Source organism: Castor canadensis, chromosome 6 (genome assembly GCF_047511655.1).
Source record: "Castor canadensis chromosome 6, mCasCan1.hap1v2, whole genome shotgun sequence".
Lineage (NCBI taxonomy): Eukaryota > Metazoa > Chordata > Mammalia > Rodentia > Castoridae > Castor > Castor canadensis.
In genome coordinates, this window is record NC_133391.1 from 133,782,073 (window position 1) to 133,809,178 (window position 27,106).

The following is a 27,106-nucleotide window of genomic DNA, read 5'->3' on the forward strand; positions in this document are numbered from 1 at the left end:
TAAAATAAAATCTCCACAGAAAGACACCCACAAAATATTTAAAACAACAGTCTCCAAGAAAGTAAATATTGATCAAGAAAGGACACTTGTCCCTGAGAGATGAGAAGCGGTTGCCTTTGCTTATTGCCTTGAAAGAGTTCCCAGGTTGTGACACAAAAGAAGCTCAGAAGACTTCCTTTATTGGAGAAATGGAGGTGAGACTCTAGTCAAGAAAAAGCAGCTAGAGATCACAGGACAGAGTACCAGAGAAAACAGTTACACAGACAAAGAACCTAAGAGATCTTTAGGGGGTTTCCTTTGAATATCTTGCAAAGTGAACAATGCATGCATATGAAGAGACTACCAAGACTAGTAAAAGAAACATCTGAAAGGACTCAGAATCACGCCTGACCTCCACACAGAGCTGAGAATTAATGCCTGTAATCACCAGATGAACTGGAAAGGGCATAATTCACGATGACATGGCTAGACCAAGATCTTGCCTCATAATTCAGCTCTGAGTTGAGCAGTCCTGATCTGTTCAGATTTGAAATGTTATCAGAAAAGAAGGGTATCATAGCAGATGTACTTTCAAATGGGCATTGAACAGACACCCCAAGAAGTCCACATTGCAAAGGATCTCTGGGAGAGTCAAGTTGCTTCAAGCACCAATCTTTGCCAGAGAAGAAGGCAAGGTGGTCCATGTGTCTTGGCAGCTTAGGACATCCTGGTTTGGGGAGTGTGATTTTGTTTCTCGTTATAGAATCAAGGTTAGACTACTGGAGATGTTCTTTTCCTCTGTTTTCCACACTGACCCTTCAGAGAGCATGGCATCTCCAAGGTGTCTCTGCAGAGACCCATCCACTGGGAACCCTGAAAAGAACACACTTGTTATATGAGTTATTCATGTTGTGCTGGTTTATCTATTAGTGAAATGCTGTTAGGGATGTATCAGAATGTTTTAATTCACTATAAAATTAGTTCAATAACTATAGGTCAAGAGAATGCATTGCTACAGAAAGTTAATATATTTGTGTTTCTATGACACATTTCTTTTTTTTTCTTTTATTATTCATATGTGCATACAAGGCTTGGGTCATTTCTCCCCCCTGCCCCCACCCCCTCCCTTACCACCCACTCCGTCCCCTCCCTCTCCCCCCCATCACTTCAATACCCAGCAGAAACTATTTTGCCCTTATTTCTAATTTTGTTGTAGAGAGAGTATAAGCCATAATAGGAAGGAACAAGGGTTTTTGCTGGTTGAGATAAGGATAGCTATACAGGGCATTGACTCCCATTGATTTCCTGTGCATGTGTGTTACCTTCTATGTTAATTCTTTTTGATCTAACCTTTTCTCTAGTTCCTGGTCCCCTTTTCCTATTGGTCTCAGTTGCTTTTAAGGTATCTGCTTTAGTTTCTCTGCATTAAGGGCAACAACTGCTAGCTAATTTTTTTTGGTGTCTATGACACATTTCTAAATTGTCATTTTTAATAGAACATTGGGCACATGAAGTCATATATGCTTCAGGGAAACAAAAGTTATATCACCCTTATCATATACTCTATATTGTTAGACAACAATAAGCGTAAATACATTTTTAAGGAGGAAAAAAAAGTTGAACACCCTTCTGGAGTAACCTAGCAAATAATATTATCCAGTTCCAAAGGCTCAAATGGTTTCCTGGTAGTGTTACTGTATCTCAGTACAAAGCTCTATTAGATTTACAGAAAAAAAAAAATCTAGCATTCAACAAGGTAGGATTCGCAATGTCTGACATTTAATCAAAGATTGCCAGGCATGGGAAGAGGCAGAAAATATGATTCATTATAAGAAAAATACTCAAACAATGGAAACTGATCCAGAATTGACAATATTAGAATTAATAAAGAAAGACATTAAAACTTTTCATAAAGTTTTGACATGAAAGATATATTTTAAGGACCCACATAAAACTTCTACTGGTGAATAAATGTCTAAGATAAAATGCATACCAGATAGGATTAATGGCAAATTAGACATTGAAGAAGAAAAGATTTAATAAACTTTAAAGTCATTAGCTAGGTGGAGTGGGTCTTGCCTGTAATTTTTAGCTACTAGGGAGGTGGAGATAAAGATCTTAGTTCAAGGCCAGCCTGGACAAAAAGTCTGAAACCCCATCTCAACTAATAAAAGCTGTGTGCACTGGCACATGCCTGTCTTCCCAGCTATGCGGAAGGCATAAATAGGAGGATAGGAGTCCAGGCTAAGGCAGACATAAATATGTGACCCTATCTGAAAAATAACCAAAGCAAAAAGGTTTGGGGGCATGACTCAAGTGGTAGAAGACCTGCCTCACAATTGCAAGGCCCTGAATTCAAACCTCATTTTTAGAGAGACTATCCAAGAAAGAAGGAGGGAAGGAAGAAGGGAGAAAGAGTGGGAGGAATGAGGGAAGGAGGGAGGGACAGAGAGGAAGAGAGTGTGTGTGTTGATGCAAAGAGTATCAGGGAACTATGGGACAGCTTTAAGTGGCCTAATATAGTGTAATTTGAGTCCATGAAAGTGAGTGAGTAGAGGTAGAAAAAAATATTTGAAAGAATAACGGTCGAAGCATTGTTGAACTTGATAAAAACTATAAACTCATAGATCAAAGAAGTTCATTGCACCCTAAATGTGTACAAAACAATACAGGGCATGTCATAATGTGTCAATACCAATGATAAAGAATGTGATAGTTAATTTTATATGTAGTTGACTGAGCCATGTTACCCAAATATGTGCTCAAACATTCGGAATATTTCTATGCAAGTGCTTTTAGATGTGATTAATACTTAATTTCTGGACTTTGAATAAAGCAGATTGCCTTCTATAGATTGAAGGCCTGAACAGAACAAAAGACTGACATGACTGGGACAAGAGGGAAGTTTACAGCAAAAGGCCTTGAATTTTGCATTCCTTAAAATAAGTCAGTGTCTCTCTCTCTCTTTCTGTCATATCTGTATTTGTCTATACACACATGTACATATATACATGCATTCATATACATGTACATATCTCTATCATATGTCTGTCTGTCTACCTATCTATCTATCTAACTACCCATCCATCCTTTTGGTTAAGAGAAAATCTTTATTTTTCTTTTTTGACCTTGTAGAAGCCTTTCTTTCTTTTTTTTTTTCTTTTATTATTTATATGTGCATACAAGGCTTGGGTCATTTCTCCCCCCTGCCCCCACCCCCTTCCTTATCACCCACTCTGTCCCCTCCCTCCTCTCCCCACCCCCTCAATACCTGGCAGAAACTATTTTGCCCTTATTGCTAATTTTGTTGTAGAGAGAGTATAAGCAATAATAGGAAGGAACAAGGGTTTTTATTGGTTGAGATAAGGATAGCTATACAGTGAGTTGACTCACATTAATTTCCTGTGCGTGTGTGTTACCTTCTAGGTTACTTCTTTTTGAGCTCATCTTTTCTCTTGTTCCTGGTCCCCTTTTCCTATTGGCCTCAGTTGCTTTTAAGGTATCTGCTTTAGTTTCTCTGCATTAAGGGCAACAAATGCTAGCTAATTTTTTTAGGTGTCTTACCTATCCTCACCCCTCCCTTGTGTGCTCTCGCTTTTATCATGTGCTCAAAGTCCAATCCCATTGTTGTGTTTGTCCTTGATCTAATGTCCACATATGAGGGAGAACATACGATTTTTGGTCTTTTGGGCCAGGCTAACCTCACTCAGAATGATGTTCTCCAATTCCATCCATTTACCAGCAAATGATAACATTTTGTTCTTCTTCATGGCTGCATAAAATTCCATTGTGTATAGATACCACATTTTCTTAATCCATTCATCAGTGGTGGGGCATCTTGGCTGTTTCCATAACTTGGCTATTGTGAATAGTGCTACAATAAACATGGGTGTGCAGGTGCCTCTTGAGTAACCTGTGTCACAGTCTTTTGGGTATATCCTCAAGAGTGGTATTGCTGGATCAAATGGTAGATCAATGTCTAGCTTTTTAAGTAGCCTCCACATTTTTTTTCAGAGTGGTTGTACTAGTTTACATTCCCACCAACAGTGTAAGAAGGTTCCTTTTTCCCCGCATCCTTGCCAACACCTGTTGTTGGTGGTGTTGCTGATGATGGCTATTCTAACAGGGGTGAGGTGGAATCTTAGTGTGGTTTTAATTTGCATTTCCTTTATTGCTAGAGATGGTGAGGATTTTTTCATGTGTTTTCTGGCCATTTAAATTTCTTCTTTTGAGAAAGTTCTGTTTAGTTCACTTGCCCATTTCTTTATTGGTTCATTAGTTTTGGGAGAATGTAGTTTTTTAAGTTCCCTATATATTCTGGTTATCAGTCCTTTGTCTGATGTATAGCTGGCAAATATTTTCTCCCACTCTGTGGGTGTTAAGAGAAAATCTTTAAAATGAGATCAAAGATGTTATATTCAATGAGAATAACAATAAGAATTACTTCAGATTTTTCATTGGAAATAATGAAAGTGAGAAGACAATGGAACAGCATCTTTCATGTACTCAAGGGGGAAAAACCTATATTTTGTGGAGGAGGATGTTTAAAAAAGAAAGCAAAAAATTAACACTTTTTTCCCAGATATACAAAAGCTGAATTTATTGCTAGCAGATCAGCATTATAAGAAATTGTAAAGGCAGAAGAAAAATGGTACCAGATGTAAATCTGGATCTCTATAAAAGAATGAAGAGTACCAGAAATGGAGACTAAATCTGTGTAAGATTTAGTTTATATTGTCAAATATATTTAAATGTATATATATTTAAATAAATATACTAAATAAAAATAACAACCATTCTGGGGTTTATAACATGTGAAGTACATGATAATAATGTGAATATTATGGGGAAAGGAAGTGTGTGATATAAGGTTCTTACACCATATGTAAAGTAGTATAATAACATTTGAAGTAACACTTGAGTAGAGATGTACTATTAGCCTTAGTCTAGCCACTAAAATAACAGTATAAACAGTGATATTTCAAGTGAGATAACATAGAGTTATCAAAACTACTCAATCCGAAAGAAGACAAAAAAAGGACAAAAGGGGAACAAGAATATATGGAACAAATAGATAACAAGTAGCAAGGTGATATATCCAAACTTCACTGTGAACAGTCAGATTAAATGTTAATGCTCTCAACTTCTCAATTAAGAGTCTGATTTGACATGAGATCCAAAAACAAAGCAAAACAAAAAATAGGAAGACTCAACTAAATGTAGGCTTCAGGAAACAAAATTTAAATATAGCCAAAAATAAGTAAAAATAAAAGGATGTAAACAATAACATGGATTAAAAAGTTCATTTCATAGTGATGAAAGGCTTATTTAATTAAGAGGACATAGCACTGCTGAATATTTGTGTAACTAGTAACAGAGCTTCAAAGTATGTGAAACCAAAAATGATATAACTGCAAAGTAAAACAGACAAAACCCCAGTTATAATCATATATTTTACTCTCTCATGAATCAATAGAAACTGTAGGAAGAAAATCAGCCAAAGTACAGTAGACTTGAACAATACTATTGGCCAACTTGACCTTGACATTTATAGAACACTCCACCGAACCACAGATGGCATTCTTCTTAAGTGTGCATGGAACATTTACCAAATAAGACCATCATTTTGTACATAAAACAAGCATCAGTAAATTTAGATGGACTCAAATCATACTAAATATGTGTTTAGATTGCAAATTCAATGGTGTTCAATTTAAAATCATTAACAAAAACATCTTTGAGGAAATCCCCAAATATTTGGAAACTAAATTACTTCTAACTAGCCTATGGATCAAAGAAAGAATCAAAAGAGAAATTATAAAGCACTTTGTACCAAATGAAAACACAACATAACAAAATTCGTGATATGTCTCTGAAAGCAGAGATTGGGGAGATTTTATGGCAGTGAACCTCCTTTATTAGAATAGAAGAATTTGAAATCAGTGATTCTCACTTCTACCTTGGAAACTAAAGGGAATAATGGATTAAACCTAAAATAAGCAGAAGAAGAGAAATAGGATCAAAGTAGAACTCAATGAAATAGATTAACAGTAGATTCACGGGTGAATCCTACCAAACATTTTAAGGGAAAAAAGCAATATCAGTCCTTTGTCATATCTTCCAAAAAAATGAAGAGTAGGGAAAACTTCCCACTTCCTTTATAAGACCAGCGTTAACCTGATATCAAAATCAGGCAAGGACATTATAAGAATACTACATACCAATATCCAATATCCCTCATGAACACAGATATAAAAAATTTTAAACAAAAATCTAACAATTCAAATCTAACAATAATTTCATAGGATAATATATAATAACCAACTTATATCTATCCTAACAATGCAAAGGTGGTTTTGCTGGGGATGTAGCTCAGTGGTAGAGTATTTGCCCAGCATGTGTAAAGCTAGGCACCAATCTCAGCACCATTAAAAAAAAAAAAAGAAAAACAAAACAAAACAAAATTCATAATACCCATAAAGTAAGAAATTTGTGATCATCTCAAGAGATACCAAAAAAATTCAACAATTGATTTTTGATAAAATAAATTCTCAATGTAAGTAATAAGAATAGATAGGAATTCCCTCAACTATTAAATGTCATCTGTGCTCTTGTCATACTTAATGGTGAAAGATAAATTCTTTCCTGCTCAGGTTAGGAACAAGATGTCTGTTCTAGCCCGTTCTATTCTACCTTATAGTAGAGATTCTAGCCAGTGTGTCAGGCACAAAGAAATAAAAGGCTTCCATTTTGGGACAGAATAAGTGACATTATTTATTTGCTAATAATACGATTATTGATATAGAAAATTTAATGGAATCTACAATGTTATGCTAGTACACTGAGATGATTGATGTGAATTGGAGCTGATAGTTTTAGAGCTCTGAAAGCCAAGAGTCTTAGAGGATAGCTCTTGCCATTAATTTGGAGAATGTTATCCTTAATAATGGAAGATGATAGGGTGTGGTTCACAACTGTTAGCCAAATATTAAGTTCATTCAGATAGATGAACAAATTATCTGAAAATTAGATGATGTAAACAGAGGTCATATTTCAGGTGGGATGTTATCAAGAAGTGGCTGTGGTGAAACAAATCTGAAAGTATTACAAGAGAGCAAAGCTTGTGCTGGAAGTCACTGGTAAGAAAAGGAAAAGCTCTATTTGCTACTGTAAGGCGAAAGAAAACGTGCAGGAGCATGGAGATGGAGACTTTTGCTAACATAGGCAAGGTTTCATATGATTCAGTGAAAGGACATCTGGCGATAAAGGGAAAGCTGAGCTGCACATGAGAGCGAAGAAGTTAAAGATGCAGGAGAGAAGGGTAGATGCTTGTTGGTTGGGTCTTTGTGTTTACTGTAACCAAAAGAAGGACAGCAAGATTTTGGAGAAACAAAGTAATAGTGGAGCAGGAGGGGTTAAAGCTAGGCAGCAGAGGAGGGCAAAGCAGGCTGGCTGGTTATTAGTGGACCCACAGAAACCATAAGAGATGGACATTGTTGACATCCTTGAACTTTCTAGCCGGCTTAGAGTTCTTTTTCTTATAAACAGCAGTGTGTGTATGTGCACACAAGTGCATGTATGTGTGATTAAAGGAAAACAAAGGAGGTAAAGGGAAGGTACTAAAATAAACAAAAGAGCTCAATAGTAAGAAAAGATAAGTAGAAGAAGGAAGGGCTGGAGGAAGCCCTTGGAGAATGATTCACAAAGGACTTGACCATACAAACATTTAGAGTCATTGGAGAGCTAAAATTAGCAAGAGAAACACAAAAATAAAGGAATACTGTTGAAAAATATTTGAATCAGATATTACAGATAAGAATTCATGACTCTTATTTAGAGAATTCAATCACATTTATAGGTAGCATCTAGAATCTAACATAAATTAAGTCCACAAAGAGATAATTCATAAACAGAATAAATGGCAAAGAAATAAATTGAAAAGATTCTGTTTTACTGGAAATTCATCTTTACTAGAGAATAAACGGGAAAATACTAGTTTTATACTTGAATTTGCCAAAACTCATTTCTTTAGGTTAAGACCCGATGTAAGTAAGATTGTAGTGGCCTTGGTGAATACATGTATTAATGGTGCCATTGTGATTGTTATTGACTCTTTCCACAGACCTAGGAATGGTGCTTTTGGCAATTTATTATAAGCAACTAATTTAAAAGAAACTATAAGCATAAGAGAATTTCTTGCAACATTTTGTGCAATAACAAAACTTTTAAAGTAATGTCCTAAAGCAAGAGAGTTTGTTAAATAAATTTTGGTACCTCAATTGAAATGATTATAGATTATACAATGTATACAATCTGTCGAAAAAATTAAATTTACATTTTTAAAAATTAAATCGTGAAAAACTATGCATTTGAGTGTAATTGAAAGAGAACATGTAAAAATAACAATGTGCTTTGTGGATGTGGCTGAATTATACTAAAACTGTATTCTTATAAATTATTCCTCTGTTTTGTAATGTTTTGACAATATAAAGCCAATTACAAACGAAATATTTGTTGGAAGCTTTGAACAATTAAAAAGAGAATCTACCTTTTGAGTTGGTTTCTTATGAAATGAAAACATTGTAAGACGGGCATTCCATTCAAGTTCAACAAGGCAAGAATCCCTGTCTGCCTTTTTTCCAGGAAGAAAGGGAATCCAAACTTTATTGGACCATTAGCTTCAGCATGCTTTCAGATTTGGCATAATTTTAACAGGATACTAAAATTGTCAAAATTTAAAGGGTTAAAAAAATCCTCCAAAGAGCAGGACTGGTTGGGTTGCCTATTCCCTGGTCTAAAAACAAAAGTGAATTCTGTTCAGAGTGAATTCTTTAACTGTATATGTGCAAGGAATTTGTTGATAAGATGGGTTGTTAAACTATAGATTACAGAGATATTCACATACACACCCCTTTTTTTCCCCTAAACCAGAGGAATGGAATCTGAAGGTCTGGGATAATATGTTGACAGAACATGGAAAACAACCTAGAGAAAACTGAACACTTGGAATTAAAAATTGTTGAAAATATCTTTAGGAATATCTATTTCTGTATTTGAAAAAATGTCAAGTAGTATGTCACCCAGTTAAAATAGAAAAAGATCTTGACAGTTTGAAAGAAAGACAAAAAGCTCATGAAAATTTGAATGAAGTATTTCAGTAATGTCAGTATTAGTTGCATTTGTGTTAAGTTAACCAGAGAAACAAGTTAGAAAATCAGATTTTGCTATCTGTTTAAAGAATTGTGTTTTGTAAATGCCAGGAGATTAAATTTCCTTTTATGATGTTGAAATCATATTTAGGAGAATTTTGCTAGATTTTTGTCCAAACATCCCCAGATTACCATGACATAAATAATGCTCTTGGTCCAGATCAAGACCATCAGATGTATGAATGTCTTTCCCTTTGGCAATTCTTAAAGTGACCCAGGAATTTCAAAAGCACACATCAAGTGGGTATGTGTACATACTTGGGGAACTGGAAGAGGAGACTTTGGGTATGTAGGCCCAAGTAAAACACTCAAGTGTTCCACATGATGAGTGAAAATAGACTAACCTTCCTCCCAAAACTAATTTTGTTACAATCCCAGGAATGCTTTTCCTGCATGAGAAATTTCAAATCCATCTCCCTTGTATCACAGTTTTTGTTGGATTTAAGGATTGCAAAATGAGCACTGAAAGGCTCCGCAAACAATGATTTCCCTACAGAGTTACTAAACTCATATATTTAATAAAATTTGTGGGGTTAAATCTTAGGGGAGTTTTCATTCTTACTAATATAGCTTAGATAGGCCAGGAAAAAATGAATGTATAACTTCGGCTTCCGCCATCCAGTAGTTTGAATGGAGTCTGGGGAGGCCTACCCTTGAGGTCTTCAGCCAAATCCTAGAGGCTACTAAGGGTCAACTCAGTTGTTCCTCTTATTTCCTCCTTCTTGTTTAATATGAATAATGAAGCCCTAATTTTAGAGGAACCCTTAACGAGCTAATGTAGTTCACTCATTTTGCAGATGATGACTTCAAGGCCAAGGCAATGAAAAAATGTGACTGTGTCTTGGACTCCTAGGCAGTGTCTTGTCAAATCTACACACTGACTCCCAGTGCAGACCATAAGAGGACACTTAGTGTCTGAAGAAGCAAGAGATGATCACAGTCAGGGCTCAGCCAGTTGGACATGTTTTCTCCTTTCCCAAGTTCCTGTTTTTATTAGGAATGTATTTAAAGGGGTTTTCTAAATTCATGCTATTATTTTTATTCCATGTATAGGAGTGAATATAGTAATCTTAAACTGGCAGAGGCCACTATAGTAATGGGACTAGGAAGTAGTGAAGAGGTCTGGTAGAGATGAACCAATTGGGGTTGCAATACACATGTGCATGGAAACAACACTAGGAATCTGTATAGCTATCCTTATCTCAAACTAGCAAAAACACTGTTTTTCTTACTATCTTTTCTTTAACAAAATCATATTCATTTCTTCAACAGACATATTGAGTGATGTAGGAGCATGGATTTAAGAAAATCAACTTAGTTCAAGGATTCCAAAGAAATTTTCCCTGACAAATTAACTTGCTCAAAGTCAAACAGCTAATAAATGGTGGAGTCAGAATTTGAGCACAGACTTCCTCACTCTAAAACCCGTGTTCTTGTTCCTCAAAGCAATACTTTGAGAAAAGTTTTTTGATGGTTTGACTTTGTATCTCTACTAAATATTTATTCCCCTCCTTGTATCCAATCTAATGAAAATGAATAAAAGAGTGGTATAGTTGCCCTTCTTGGTTGCCCTGCTGGTGAATTGAAAGTATTACTTTAAATTTTTAGTTCTGTTTAACCTTTGCAAATGCTTAGAATGACTAAAGTAGAAAAACATTGTTTCTCTTCCATGAATAGTTTCATTTTCTTATTTTCTGGACTAAGTATTTAGACTTTGTTCTTTGAACAGTAACTACTACAGCTATATTGTAAAATTAATATGGAGGCAGCCATATGAAGGACCACGTATACCTTTGGTAAATAAATCTAGGCACACATGTTCTACATGGGAAAACAACATTTCTGAGTATTCTGCAGAAACATATAAATAACATTGTGAGGTTACTTTGCTTAACATGAACATTTGATTTGAAGACATTTTTATAGTTGATTTATTATGAAGACTTCAAGGATTTAAAGAGTTAAATTAGTAAATTTCTGAAGTTATATTTTGCATATGGGGCAGCCACTTCTGGGAGGATGTTACTTCTCTGAGTGCCAGTTTTTGAGAATCAAAGCTGATTAAATATCATTGGTGTGCCCAATACCTTTCTTTTTCAAAGTTGGGACCTATACTATATCTCTGAAAATGTATTCTGGAATTGTTGAGAACATAACCACTAATAGACTGTTTAGCATTTGCAGGAGACTTTTTTGTTTCCAGGATTTCACAATGATTGCCTTTAATCCCTATAATATCTATGTGAGGTAGGTAGATGCATTCAAGTATCTAAGTCTCCTGTAGGGGAATTTTGGTGCCAGCAGGGGTATTGTGATTGGCACTGACTTTTCCTGATTTCCCAGAGGCCACACACCTGCAGAGGCTTTCCTGAAGGCCCACGTATACTCCAGTGTTTCAGCCACATCAGACTATCTCCTCATTCCTCCTGTTATCTTATGGGATCCAATGACTTCATGCACCATGAACCATAATGCTGCACTGACTGTGTCATTCTGCACTAACCCATAAAGGAAGGGTATGTTCTGGAAGATTACTAAAGGGCCCAGTGAATGTTTTACTTCCTGTGTAGCAAGTGTCAACTGTTGACACCTCCATCATACCAACAAAGTACTTGGTTAATAAATGAGCACCCAGAATTTCTTTTTATGAGTTTGTAATATAATCTGCCAGGAAGAAAGTATTTATACCTAGTGATTAAATTACTGACAAATGAGTATTGATTAAAGCATAATGCTAGCAGATACATATTGATTTGAGGCACTGAGATAAACATGGTGCACTTTGTCATATCCTTAAAACAGTGTTGTGAAGTAAATATTGTCATCCTTATTTATAGATGAGAAAATCTAGGCTAGTAGGTTGTCCATGATCACAGTGCTGATAAAGAGCAGAGCTAGAATTTAAATTCAGTTCTGTCTGATTCCAGAGTCAGTTCTTCAATCACTTCATGACACTGCCTTATGTGGAGGTTAACGGACCATTTGTTAAAGACCTGAACAACATGCAGTAAAGAAGCATGAGAGCTAGGCCAGACTAAACAGGCACAGACTGATTTAATTTTTTATAAAGCAAAGAAAAACCATGAAAAATAATTGTTGTCCACATCATAGTGTATATATCTTTTCATCTTTCCAGGCACCTATCATAACTTGCCTCCAGTGAAAAGTATTTGTGTGTTTTATTGCTAATTTCTTGGAAAAGGGACTGTGTTTTATTCATCCTATGTGTGCATATATTTACTAATGCTTAAAATCTTAAATGAAATGAATAGTCTAAAACTACTGATAAATTAGGTTTTAAAAATTAGTGGAACTTTTATTGATAAAAAAAGACATGGCAAAATAGTCAGTTGAAACAAGACTCCCTTTCATTGCAGACTTCTAGATCCTTAGTTCTCCCAAGAGTCATTACCAGTCCTAGTTTCTTGTGGCTCTGTTCAGAAATATCCAGTGTGTATATTTGGACATCTGTGAGGTGTATGCATGCACATTGATTGACTTGAATGATAGTAATCAAGTCCTAAATACATTGTTAATCATAGAACTATATACTCTAAAGATATTTTATTATATGTATTATGAAATGATTTCCTTGCATAAATGGATAGTTATGATCGTACTTTTAAGAAAAATATATGTATGCATTATTAACCATGTCCTTAAAAGAAAACACTGACGTGAGTCCAATATAATTCTAATATAAGGTGGTCACAATTTAAGTATCTTAATCTTTAGGGTTCCTGAGATACATATGAGAAAAAGTAGTAAGACATTAACTTTAAGAATAGATCCAAAGGCCCCTTATAAAGTTTTTCTATACTTCCAAGTATCCTTCTTACAAGTGATAAAAGTTACATAGACATTATGCATTAAAGAGTAGGCATTATTTTGAAATAAAGAGAATAGTGTTATATTTTGCTTGTAATCTATGTTTTCAGAATTAAAGATGATAACATGAGGTTAATTGGCTTATGTTAGAAATTAAATATGAGACATGAAAAACAGAAAAAACTCTCAAAGATTTGAGCATTTTAATATTTTGATTTAAAAGTGAAGTTGCTAATTCTTTTATTTTTGTTTTCTAATTTTAGGTTTTAGTATAAAGGCAGTGCCATTCCAGAATGCCATCTTGAATGTAAAAGAACTTGGAGGTATAACATTTAAAATCCTTTCTATCTCTGGCCTTAACTTCACTAATTTGATAATCATGTATTATATGTAATTAAAGCATAATTCTTTATTCCAGATGATTCATTTTTACCTTTTCTCTTGATGATACAGTTCCTAGAAATATTTCCTTCTTTCTTTAAATATGTTTTAAAAGTTGTTAGTCTTTGTAACATAAACTTTGCTTTCTTTGGTATGAGTCAAAGAACTACATTAATGACAATTGATATGGCATACTTAATGGTTTTGCTTGAGAGAAGTTTAAAATCATTAAAAAAACACCGAGGGTAAAGAATTGTGTTTTAGTTTGAATTTATTCTGCAAGTTTGATTGTATTCACTCTTTAGGGTATATTTGTTCTGATAATAAACCTTGCCAATGGGTTCTTTGCTGGCCAAGCACATTTATTGGATAGGCTGTACCCCAAAGCATACATCACTCAGTCTTTCATTACACTCTCTGTCTGGCACTTTTTTGGTTGTGTTTTATGTCAGCCAGGGTCTTAACCCATGTAAATAGATTAACAAAGAAATCAGTCAATTCAGTGAACCTACTAAATTCTCTAATGGCACAGGAAAATGGTGAGTGCCTCGAGTTTAGTATAATATCTGTGAGTTTAATGACTTAGAAGAAAGTTCTCTTCTATCTCTTTAATTACTTTGTGATATTGACCTTACCCTGTTTTGTTTGGGTTTTTTTTTTTCCTTCTATTCTCCTTTAGAGCCAATCTAATTATGACCTATTTTTAGCTTGATGAAATTTAAACATGAACTTTAATGCCATTTTTAATGTTTGGTACCTTCTTAGTTTTATCTAATAAAATGTTGACTGATCTTTTCAAGTGACTGTTTTCAGAGCAATATCTAGGACAGATTGTTTCTGTTAGTTGGTTTTACAGCTGTCCTCAGCTTTTACAACAAAAATATTGAAAAATATGATTGATAAATTCTGATTTTCCTTTAAAAATGTTTGACAATTTTTTGACTTTAAAAATCATATAACATGAATATTCTTACAATGACTTTCTTATACAAATTTTTAAAATACTTTTTAAGATTTAGTATTTTAATACTGCTGGGTTTCTGGTGGCTGTTTCTTTCTTAGTGCCAGTAATATTATTTATGGATATTTCATAGTCAGAGAACATATTATAAGAATCTAGAGTATCTAAATGTATGGTTTGAGAGTCCTATTGATTTTAAGTGTAGCTGGGACACAGTATTTTATTATTGGATCAGACATGAAACTTTTATTGAACACCCACAGGTGTAAAAAACTGATTAGTTGCTAAGGTATTTATTCTGCAACTTATTTATTTGGATGAGATCAATAGTGAAGGTCTCTGGACAGTTAAGAAAAAAAAAAGAGCACTTAAAGGGATTTATTACAGCCTTGGCTCTGTGCCACTGAAATTCAGTGTAGTGAAAGACCAAGTTGGAAGGTTAGGGGTGCATAGGGTAGGGATTGGTCTGTTCCCAAGCAAAGTGTAATTTTGCTTAATAAACTGTGCCCAAACAGTACTAAAATGGGAATTACACTAGAAAAGATACCATAGGATTTATTGATAACATTTTAGTTTGCATCTATTTTGCAATGAGTTAAACCTCAGGGAATGGACCAGATATGTGAATTCCAGACTAATGATATGTGGATTTTGTGTATGCATTAGTATTAAAGAGCAAATTTCCAGCCTAAGCATAGATTCTTTTACCTCCCTTCAACTTGAATAGCTCTGGTTTCAGTTGAGAGACTATCTCAAGGAAAAGGTGGCTTTCAGAATAGCCCGTGTCACAGCCTCACTGGTGAGCAATAAAGGGAGTTGGTTCTTTGATGATTCACTCACTAATGCATTTATTGAAATTTTTTTGGACTGGGTACGAGTCCCAAGAGCAGGTAGACTCACTCATATAAGGAAAATACAGCTTTCCTGGGACTTAAAGTATATTGTAGGTGCCTAGGGGATCACCTCCATGTAAGGTGTTAGGCATGAAGGGAGAACCATGACCTACTGAAATCAAGTTGTCTAAGAGCTACTTGACTGAGAATTTTTAAGTTTGGGAGAAAAGAGTGTTTTAGGACCACTGGGGGAAGACAGGAAACCTGTGTAGCATTGTTTACCTAGTTTATTTGAACTTTATATAGGTTATTTGAAGTTTAATAAAATTGTCAGTGTAGGGAGAACTTCGGCATTCAAGTCTTACTGCGGAATGCATGGGTAGGTGTCTTCATCCTGGGGTTAACTCAGGAGGATGGCCATGTTCCTCCCTGCTGACCATTGCAGGTGACTCTAAGGCTTTCCATCACTCCCCTTCCCAAACTTAAGTTAAATTTCTCACTTTTTCAAGGTAAAAAGGCCATGAACTTGTGCTCCTTGTCCAGTAAGAAGAAATGGTAAGGGATGAAAATAGCAATGATAAATGGAGTCACTTTTGGAAGATCACAGTAATAAACTATGTGTATTTACAAACACATGTGCACATGTGTATATATTATATATATATATGTTAAACATAAGTAAACTTATACCAATAGTTAATATTATGATCTTTACAATTTTCTGTCTTATGAAGGTACTTCCATGTTTTTTTGTCTTAAAAAAAATCTCACCATATCCTTCTGATATGGTGTTTTCCTACCATTTACTCAGTTGTCCTATCACAATTGAAAATGATGAAATTAAGGGGAGAAAAACCCTAAAGTACAAGGTTAAAAATGACACAAAGATATTCCAGCCTGGATGTATGATGGGCCAGTTCATTTTTTGCTACTTTAAGAATTTTTTAGCCAGATGTGGTGGCTCATACCTATAATTTCATCTACTCAAGAGACAGAGATTGGGAGTTCAAGGTTCAAGGTCAGCCTGGGTAAAACATTAGCAAAATCCCATGTCAACAAATAAGCTGGATGTAGTGGGTCAAGTTTATAATCCGAGCTGGGAGAAAAGTATGAAACCCAATCTGAAAAATAAAGCACAGGGGGCCGAGGGTGTGGCTCAAGTGGTAGAGTGCCTGCCTAACAGGTCCAAGGCCCTGAGTTCAAACCTTAGTACTGAACAAGAAGGAGGAGGAGAAAAAAGAGGAAGAGGAGAAGAACGGCTTGCTCTCTTCACCTTACCTGCCACACCCATCAGGCCGCACTGATTATGCTTAATTATACATGAAATTGGAACACTAAATTTTCTTCTGTTTTTCTCTTACTGCTTCTTCTCTCCCTCCACCTTTTTCACTTAACCTTTGTAACATCATAGCTAGAGAGTGAATGCTGTTATCTCACAGATAAGACGTCTGATACCAAGACTTGACTAGGGGCGTTTGGAGAAGGTGTGCTTAACCAGTAAACCAGATGCATAAAGCATTTTGCCCAGTCCTGGCTCTAGAGAATTGCTCCCACATGTCATCTGCTGCTGCTTTTGTCATTATTATCTGTGCCACTGAAAGTCTTCACAAGTTGGTGTTTCTTCCATTAGCACTCTATTGATAAAACACCATCTTTACGAAACATGAACACCTTGCCCTCTGCCCAAAACCTTTTATGGAACTTAATCTCTGAATTATTGTGGCTACTTCTGTCATCTAGTTTTCCTCCCCTGTCAGTCTTGTATTTTGAGGTCTTTTGGGTCAAGCTCTTGCTCAGTTCTGATTCTGGCTGACTTCTTTGATTTCATCAAGACCTCCCCCTGCATTGTTCTTACTGCTATTTCCAAACTTTCTAGAATCTCCCACAATCATTGCATTTTCATACTCTTTTCTTTTTTTTCCTTCGTATTTACTTATTTGACAAATATTTACTGGGTGTGTATTATTTGCCAGGCTCAATTCTATGGGTTGTGGTGGCTGTAATGCTCAAGACAAGCTCTGTCTCTGTATAAGCCAGGTGATAGGCACACAATGGTGGATTGGGGAGAGATTGCATATTTTCTTTCCTTAATTAAAGCTAAATATTGATTCCTGTTGGCCTAGAGAAATTCCTGGGTTAATCTTTTCATCTCTGAAGGAATTTCCTAAGACTGTCCTGCAGGGCCAAGTGTTAGTTCTGATGCCATGAGGGCATTCTGTAGTATGTTCCATTGCTCTGCTCACTGAACTACTTTTCCCTATATGTTCTTTCATTCACATGGCTTTCACTGGAGCTAATCTAAATCTCTTCTCTTTTAGTCTGAGTTACTCTACTTGTTTTGCTTTTTGTTTGTTTGTTTTGCTACAGGGTCTCACTGTTTAGCCCAGGTTGGCTGGAAACTTGCTATCTTCTTGTCTCAGCTTCCTGAGTGCTAAGATTATAGGCCTGTACCACCATGCCCTGCTCTTCTGCTTGCCTTACGCTGGATTTTCTTTCTTTCTTTTTTTTTTTAAGTCTGGTTTTTGTACGAGGCACCTACCAGGGATCCTGGGTGGACAGCTGGATTAGTCTTTTAAAAAAATTTTTCAGGGACTTTTCCTTCTCTAGTGACTTATTTCCAGGCATAGTCATTCTGTATGATTCTGGGTGCATCCATCGTCTGGTATCTTCCCTATCTGTAAAACAGCAGTATTAGCTCCAGTATCTTTCTGAGGACTAAATTAGTTAACGCAGGCCAAGTAAGTACTTAGAGCTTGCCTGGCCGGTAGCTACCATTATGCAAGCTTTGCTTTCATTGTAATTACACTCTCACTACTGACTCGTCCAACCAAAAAAAGAGATACCTTTCAAAAGCCTTTTTTCCCAGGGTCTCTCAAAATAACACCCATCACATATTGTTTTTTCTCTCTGTGGTCTTCTTTTTCCTTCATTGTGTTATACCTGTTTAAACTGAAAAGTCTTTAGGTAGAGACTCAATGGGAATGATTGCTTAGTGGCTTAGCATAATTTAGGTACTGCACATGTGAGTTAATATTGATATTCTTGCCTCCTTCCACCTTGTAACCTTTAGTTCTCTTTTCAGATTTCACCTGAAAACTCTTTGCCTCTTAGTTCCTTTTGTCCTTTGTCATTTAGCACTGTTCTGAGATAGGTGAAGCATCTGTCATTCAGCTGAGTTGAAAGCAGTCATCTACACAGCAGTAACATTGCAGCTCTGATAGGTTTTCATTTTAGAAATTTGCAGTTCTGAGCCAGGTACCATGGCTCATGCCTGTAATCCTAGCTACTTGGCAGGCTGAGATCCAGAGAGTTAAGGTTTGAGGCCAGCCCAGGCAAATAGTCCATGAGACCCCCATTTTCAAAATAATCAGAGCAAAGTGGACTGAAGGTGTGGCTCAAGTGGTAGAGTGCCTGCTTTGCAAGCATGAAACCCTGAGTTCAAACCCAGTCCCAATTAAAAAAAAAAAAAAAAGCAGTTCTGAAATCTACACAAATTGTTGTGCATCCATGGATTTTTTTTATGTGTGAATTGATAGAACCCAGAACTGAAAATTTTACTTCTTAGCATGTTTGGTATGTTACTTATTGATAAGGATCCAGACATCATAATAATCCTTAAATGAATTCTAGAACTATAAATGGTTTTGCCAGATAAGTTGTTTTCTTCCTGTAATATACTCATGAGTTTTGTCTGAATTGTGTGTGGTGCCCCCCACCCCCACTCTGCCACCATTCCCACCCAAAGTGCCCTTTGGCAGGCTTGTATTCACAGTTGACATTAGGAAATACAAGGAAAGCTGACAAGCAGTTAACTGTCTCTTATGCTTAGTATTCATTGCTGCTGGTTGTCAATCAAATGGAACGAGTTCATGAGGATTTTTATTTTTTTTCCACTTTTATCTTTCTTTTTCCTCTAAAGGAAAAAAACCCTTTTCTTTCTTTTTTTAAATTAGAAGGTAGCCAGGGTACTGTGGAGAAGTGCAAGTACTTCAGCCCATGCAATAGCAAGGGAATGATTTTTTTGAGGATTGTCAACTCAGCCATTTTTTAAGGTTGCTTCTTTCAGCAGCCAAGCTGTTATAGGAAACAGATGTTGACTCTGTCCTGTTTCTTTGTTTGCCTCCTCACAGTGAAAGGTGCTGTTTGTTTGTATCCTGTTACTTATCTCCGGGTGCTGTTTATCTGTCCAGCTTATTTGCATTTCTTAATTTCTCCAGAAACTGTCCAGGGCAAACTTCTTGACGGGCAGCTCAGGTGGCACTGCTGCCTGTTTCTTTTCATTTCTGTCTTTATTTGCAGGCCATTTGATGTCATTCACTAAAATAAAGCTTTCTTCTTTCAGAGCCTCCTTGCATTATTTGGGGGGAAATGTAGCTTTTTCATTTTTTTCCCATGTATTTTCAGAGCTCTGTGTATATTATACTTGGTGCCCTCTATGAAAAAACATCCAGCTAAATGCTTACGAACGTAATGCAATGTCTGGCTCTGAGGGTTGTGCTGTACTACAAAGCAGAGAGGTAAAGTCAGTGTAATCCAGTGAATTGATTTTACTTTAGAAAAAGAAATAGCATAAGCAGGTGGACTTGCAGGTATGGGCTGTCAGAGAAACAGGTGGAATTGTGGCAATCTCTTGCTGGTTTGGAAGAAAGCAGCTTGCCACTTGAAAACTATTCTGGACATCTGCAGACTTGGATGTGGTGGGGGGAGGGGACAAGAAACTCTGTCTTAAGCAAAAGGTGATGGCACAGAAGGAGGACCCAGATAAGCCCATGTTCACAGAATTCTGTAAGACTGTCCTGCAAGTGCATTATAGGCAGCTCCACACAAGGAAATGTGCGTATTCTGTATCTGTTATATCACAAGGAAGAAACATGGTTCAGCAAGGAGAGGGTAGTCTCAGGGTGCTCTGCCACTCTTTGCATTTAAACTTCTTCTTGTTGTTTGGATATGTGGAAAATGCAAGTTTTAATAAATCACCTCTATTTATTTCCCAAAGGATTAGGCTGGAGGAGAAAAGTTAAATTGCCTAAAGCTCCTCAAGAGAAATGCTTTGAGAAGAGGCAGTGGTATTTCCACTAATTCTCTTTTTATAGTGGTGGATCTAGTGTGATATGTAATAGTAAGTGATCGAAACTTCTTGATATAGTATTGTTTCTTTATCTAAGAAAATAACCAGGCCTTTCTGGAATGGGAACAGCCAGTTAACTCCTGGCTCCCTGAGCTGTGTGCTTTCTCACTTAAGCTTGGGCTATACTAGGGAAATGATTTTGGTCCAAAGCCAAGTCGCTTGGATGTGAGTTAAAAGGCCACAGCTATCTGAATTGGTTGAACAGGATCCCAGGGTGGTGGTGTTCAAGCGTTTTTTACACTTGCTAAGGGAAAACTGAGCCAAAGAGTCAGCAGAGCCAAATAAATGAACCTAGGGGCCCAAAAGTCTGTTACTGGCTCATGTAGACCTGACCTTAATTTTTGTTTTCTTCTGGGGGAGTGCCGTAGGAAATTTTTTAAAATCTGTCTTCCCAGTCATCATCTAGTATAGCTTTTAACAGTCCACTTCTTGTATGACTATATACACAGAGCATATTCTAGAACCTAGTTTTCCTGGCCTTTTAACACATCCCCCTTCCCTGGCAATAGGGATCTCATGTGCTTCTGAAGGTTGCTGCTCCACCATTGTTTCCTGTATAGGGGTAATCAGGTCATTTCATATTTCCAGTTCTTCCAAACTTGCTCACAGAACATTTGTGTTGGGTTCTCAGCTTAACTTCCTATTCCTCACAAGGGAATAACTACTTCTGTTTCTCCCAGGGGTTGCCATAATAGCAACTAATTTATTTGTATTTGGAGTCTGTGTGGTATTGCAGCAATAGCACTGGAAGTCAGGAGATCAGTATTTTCCTCCAACAAAACAAGCCATGGGACACAGGGCAAGGCACTCAGCTTTTCCAAGACTGCTTTCTTTTTTAGCAGCTGGTGATGCCAATAACTGTTCTCCCATTTGAATACAACATAAGTAGTTTATCTTGAAACTGATAGTATCTCCTTCACTCTGGCCCTTTAATCTTAGTGCCTGCCTGTAGCCATTGCACAGGATTGTGCAGCACTATTTGCTTTGTTTTCCTTTCAATTATTCATTTTATGTTTAAGTGCAATACACATCTGGGTAAGTCTCAAAGTTATTTTTCTGTGTTGTGTGAGGCAGGGTATTCAGGCATAAAATAAGAGATGACAAACTTAAATTCCTATCATCATGAGAAGCACCATAGTTCAACATGGTGTGTGCTATAATGGGACTGAGTACAAGAGGCCATCCAGATCCTATAGAAAGGACAAAGGAGATTTCACAGAGGAGAATACTCTAGGAACATGAACAGGGGACAGAAGCTGTGGGGGGACACTGGGTTTGGTTTATGGGAGAGTTACAAAGCATTGAGAAACACATCATAATCTAAGGATTCATTAACCATAGTATAAAATATATATCAGCAATTTCAAGCTGGAGAGAAATTTGTGAAACTGTACACCAGGATATAAGAGTAATGATGAGACCCTTCAGAAACAAAACATTGTTTTGTTACTATTTAATTGGATTTAGTGAATACCAGCTACATGCTGGCCCTGAAGAAATAATCCCTGCCACACATGTGTATGCATGTATACACACACATACAAACACACACATACATTAGTGGATGTGTGTATACATGATCTCTGAGTCCTTTTTTTTTTTTCTATTTTAGAGGGAGAGTGATGTTGGCAATAATAATTATATAAGTTCTCAGAAAAAGTTAAACTTTACGAGAGTCCTGTAATTGGAATGGCACCTTGGCAACTGTGGAAGAAGTAATTTGTTTTTCTGTTACTCACCAAACTAGGTTGATTCTCTGACATATCCAAAGCTGAATAAAAAAGACCTGGGTAGTGTTGTTTGGGAGCATCTCAAATTTGTTGATTTTTAATTTTGTGAGGTCCAAAGTATTGTCAAAAGCACTTTTGAAGATGCTTGATCACTCTAATCTTGAAAGTCACTGATAATGATGGCATCATTGTGAGGTAATAATATGAGGAATTTACTATGAAAACTTACCATTTTTAATACAAGTATGTAAAGTTCTTAAATTTAATGACTTTCATGATTAAAAATGGAAAGTTGAGGGTTTTTTTTTTTTTTTTAAATATGAGTCTGTTTTTTCTTCCTGGCACAGATCTCGTGATATGACCAAAAATTATCAGAAAACAAACTAGCAAACAATGGCAAATTAAATCTATAACAAAGATAGATTTAAGTTTATAATAAAGAAAGGAAAGTGAGACAAAGTTTGAGATGCAGATAATGGAGACATGAAATAGAAGGGGAATTCATCGGATTCTCAATCAAAGAGCTCATCAGAGTTATTAATTGGAGCTCTACATTTGGAGCTGTGCCTTTATTTTTCTTTTCCCCTTGTGTTAAGTAGTGAATAGCAGCTGTGTTTACCCACAAACTACATCCTTGAGTGTGGGTGCTAAACCCAGAGAGGCAGGGCACTGTATCAGTACGTAGTGGCTGCCAGGTGGGTTAGAAAGCCCACACACAGGAGACAAGCCACTTGCCTGTCCCCATTAATCACTGGAAACAGGCAGTGGTAAACACTAGAGCTGGCAGACAGATTCTTAAGCAAAAGATGAGCATATAATTATGGCATACAACAATATGAACAAAATCAGCACCACAAAAGAAAGGTACCCAATCAAAAATTGGAAGAAAAACTATTCAAAGACATAGAGGTAATAGAGTAATCAGAAGAAGACAATTTTTTTTCAAAATGTCATGCAAAAGAAATTCTTTGGAAATATGAGAGAAAACTTGATATATAGTAGATAGTTATGGAAGTTCCAGCTTCCCTATAATGAGTGAAAACAGAAGACAGAGAAGATAAAATTATTAACGAAATAATAGGAAAAAAATCAGATTCAGAAAGTCTTAAGACATAGTGCGATCTCTGAGTGGCAACTACAGTGAATAAGGAAGAAAAACAAATCACGAATTATTATCTCTTTCTCCTCCCAACATCGACATACACACATACAAGCATTTTTCTGATTTCAAAATGGGCAATGTCAGGGGTAAAGAAGCATAGAAATACATTCTTTTCTTCGTTAGGGTACAGACTATAATTAACAAATGAAAAACTGAATTTAAATATGTGTCTTAAAGATAATTAAGTGCAAACATGCCAACAGTAAAGGCAAGATGATGTATTCATAAATACATTTGTTTTTGAAATAGGGTCTCACTATGCAGTCTCGCCTAGTTTCGAACTCACTGTGTATGCCAGGCTGGCCTCAAACTGGCTATCCTCCTGCCCTAGTCTTCCTAGTGTTGGGATTATAGGTGTATATCACAATGTCTAGCTTCATAAATGCAGCTTTAAGAATCTTCCCAATGATTATGTACTCAACTCGTATTGTAAGTTATCTTAGAGAATGGAGTGAGAGTTCCCAGGGTCCAAGTACAATTTTTTCATTATCTGAATTGCATGAATTTTTTTCCATGGGAAATTTTTAGAATGAAATTTTTAAGAAAGGAAATATAAGGAAAGAAAGCAAAGAATATTTAAAAAATTCACCAAAATTCAAGAAAGAAATACAGTAAAACCAACAAAAAGTTATAAATAGAAATCAAATATTTGACTACATACTTTTGAACTACATGAAACTAAATCAGAGGTGTAAGAAAAACCAGATCTATACTCACTACAGAAATTTAGCCCCACTTCTTTAGAAGGCAGTAGATTAAATAAATGAAGCTTTCTAAAAGATTTGTATAACCAGTTAATAAACTTCATTTAATTAATAATTGTATATTTTATACTCAAATAGAAAATGTATGCTCTTTTAAAATATACATAATTTTTACACAAGTGACCTATATAAGTTCTTTACTGGTTAACATCAGTAGAATTTGCTGTCAGAATGGCTCAGGTGATCGAACACCTGCCTAGCAAGCGTAAGGCCTGAAGTCCCAACCCCAGGATTGCCAAAAAAAGAAATTTGTGCCTATAAATGCAGTAACTTTGGGCTGACTCAAGTGGAGTGGCTCAAGCAGTAGAGCGCCTGCTTAGCAAGTGAGGCCCTGAGTTCAAACCCCAGTACTACCAAAAAAAAAAAAGATAAATGTTAAAATCAGTAAAATTAGAAAGTGATAATAAATAGACAAAATAATGGCACATCAAACAAGATTTAAAAGTACTCTACTTTTACCAAGTACAAAAATTAAATCTAAATGGGTTCTAGACATAAATTTTAAAAGCCAAAACTATAAAACTACCAGCAGAAAATCTTTTAACCTTCAGTGAGGTAAAAATTTCTTAGATTCTTTCTTAGATTTTATAATACTTAAAGCTTTCACTTTTTTGAAAGAGAATGAAAAAACAAGTCATAAACTATGAAACACTATTTGCAAACCATGGTAAAGGACTTAAATCTAGAGTATATAAAGAACACTCAGAATTCAATTAAAAATGGGCAACTATTTGTACACATGCTTCAGCAAAGAAGACATAAAGATGGCAAGCCCATGCAAATAAGCATAGGCAAAGATGTTTAACATCACAGGTGATTAGAGAAATGCAAATTAGAATTACTACATACTTATTAGAATTTCTCTCTAAAATGAAGAAGCCTGACCATATCAAGTGTTGACAAGACACAGCATTGCTAACTCTACTGCCTGCCAGTACAAGTGTAAGATAGTACAGCCATTGTGGAGAACAGATTTGCCGTCTCTGGAAACACAAGACTCTTATAATCAAGTCATTCCATTCATAGGAGAAGTGAAAGTTGCTTTTACACAAAGTATTATATACAAATCTCCATAGCAACTTTATTTGTAATATCACAAAACTGGAAACAACACGAATGTCGTCAGTCGGTGCATAGAATAATTATGGTACATTCTATAATGAAACACTATGTAGCAATAAAAATAAATGAACTATTAATAACGGGTGAATCTCAAGCCAAATGAAAAAAGCCAGACAAAATAAAATAGTATTTTTATAATAGGATAACTTTGCATACCATTTATGTATAATTCTAGAACATGAAAACTGATATTTAGTGCTGGAACACTTAGTGATTGCCTGAGGATGGGGGAAGGAGGCAAGCATGGGATGAAAGAGGGCTTATAAGGATCATGGGAAAACTTGAGATGATGGATGTGCTTATTTTCTTGGTTGTGTTGATGACTTCACATATGTGTGTATGTCAAAACTTGTCAAATTGCACATGTTAAATATGCAGTTTATTATATCTCAGTCATAGCACAATAAAACTATTGAAAATACAGTATATCCTTCAAAATTAAGATATTGTCTTCATCTTCTCAGGTTAAAAATGGCTGGAAGTGTTTTTCTTGGGGGATTTGGGGTCTTTTTCTTGAGTTGCTTTCCATTGAAAAGGTATTTTAGATAGGCTAAGGTAAGATCCATAGCTTAAAAGGAACATGATTGAGAAAAGGCTCAAAGAAAATTAGCAATTTCTACATGGTCATATATAGCCGAATTGCAAAGATCACATATAAAGAACTTAAAACTCTAAGATCAAGAGGTTATGAAGTTGATGAACCTAAAATCTCAATGTTAAGGAAAGAAGCCAGACTTAGGTTTCTATTTATAGCAGAGTCATCATATGAAGGGAATGATTTCTTAGAATAACCCAGTTATGGTTCAATCTATAAAGATACTCAAAACACAGAGATGCACTTTTCCCAACCTTAATTGTTAGGCTTATGAAAACTTCATGTTGCTGATTTGAAATTGGCAAAATGTAGGACTCACAGAAAACAACAAGCTGGGGGAGAGAGAACAATAATGACATTTAGATGAAAAAACACATGAGAAAGCATCTGCTTCCAAAACACAGAAAATAATTAAATAATTCTATTTTTAAAATTCCTTTTTTGTGTGTATGTATATGAGAAACGCCTTTTTTGGTTGTTCAAGATTCTTTGCATGGCTAGGCTTTTTGACACATGTCTACAATCCCAGCACTTGAGAGGCTGAGGCAGGAGGATTGCAAGTTCAAGGCCACCCTGGCCTTGCCTCAGTTTTTAAAACCCCAAAACAAAAGAGCCTTTGCAGCTTCAACTCATCTTGTTGACTGATCTTGTGTAAGTCTTATGTTACCTAGACTGTATTTCTGATCAGAGTATTCCAAACAGATACTGTTTTGTAGTATATTTACAAAAATTAATTTAATTTTCACTTTTCTTTGTTTCATGTTTCCAAGTCTTAGAAAAATGCCTGATTGAAATTGTTATGGACATGTTTAGCTAAAATAATATGCTAAGACTATAGAACATAATGTGTTTTCTGTCACTATACTTGCCATAAATAATCTTCAGGGAGTGGGCCACCATTACCATGGGGGAGGTGTGTGTGCAGTACAGATATTGAACCCAGGGCTTCATGTGTCTTTAGTAGATTTTAGGAACATGGTAAGATTTTAAATTTGGAGTATGTAAATTTTTTGAAAAAGAAAGTGTTTCATCTTAAAATCATAATTAGTATTGTAGCCAGAGTGGTATAGGATTACTATATTATTAAATAGTTCATACTTTAGGGACCAGAGGCAGAGCAGTGCTCTGCCTTTCTTGTTTCAGTTTTTGTTTTTTTCTTCCGAAGTCCTCTAAACAGATTTATATATTACTTGATTTCCCACTCATCAGTCAGATTGAATCTCAGTATATTAGAATGGATGGAGTATAATGCAGGAAGGAAAAACTCAGAGGTAACTTTCTTGGGTGCTTAGTTATCAGCCTAGTATGTAGTCAGATGAATACATTAACATTTTTTAAATGTGTCCTTTCTCTGATACTGTTGCTCTTTTATCAATAGTTGTCTATTTTGTAAACATTTCTCAAATTGTAAAGC

At 35.8% G+C, this 27,106-nt stretch overlaps 1 protein-coding gene across 5 annotated transcripts in view; it reads left to right on the forward strand.

Moving 5' to 3' along the window:
* Arl15 (ARF like GTPase 15) overlaps positions 1-27,106 on the forward strand; it is a 384,701-nt gene that overhangs the window by 131,329 nt on the left and 226,266 nt on the right. For 4 of the 5 annotated variants that reach the window (XR_012449178.1, XM_020171995.2, XM_074077501.1 and 1 more), the window contains exon 3: positions 13,280-13,339. The exons of the other annotated variant lie outside the window; for it this stretch is intronic. Coding sequence is in view for 3 of the 4 variants with exons in the window: in XM_020171995.2 (XP_020027584.1) it covers positions 13,280-13,339 (60 nt within the window). In the remaining variant the exon portion in view is untranslated. The remainder of the gene's footprint in view (positions 1-13,279; positions 13,340-27,106) is intronic. 5 annotated transcript variants of the gene reach the window in all.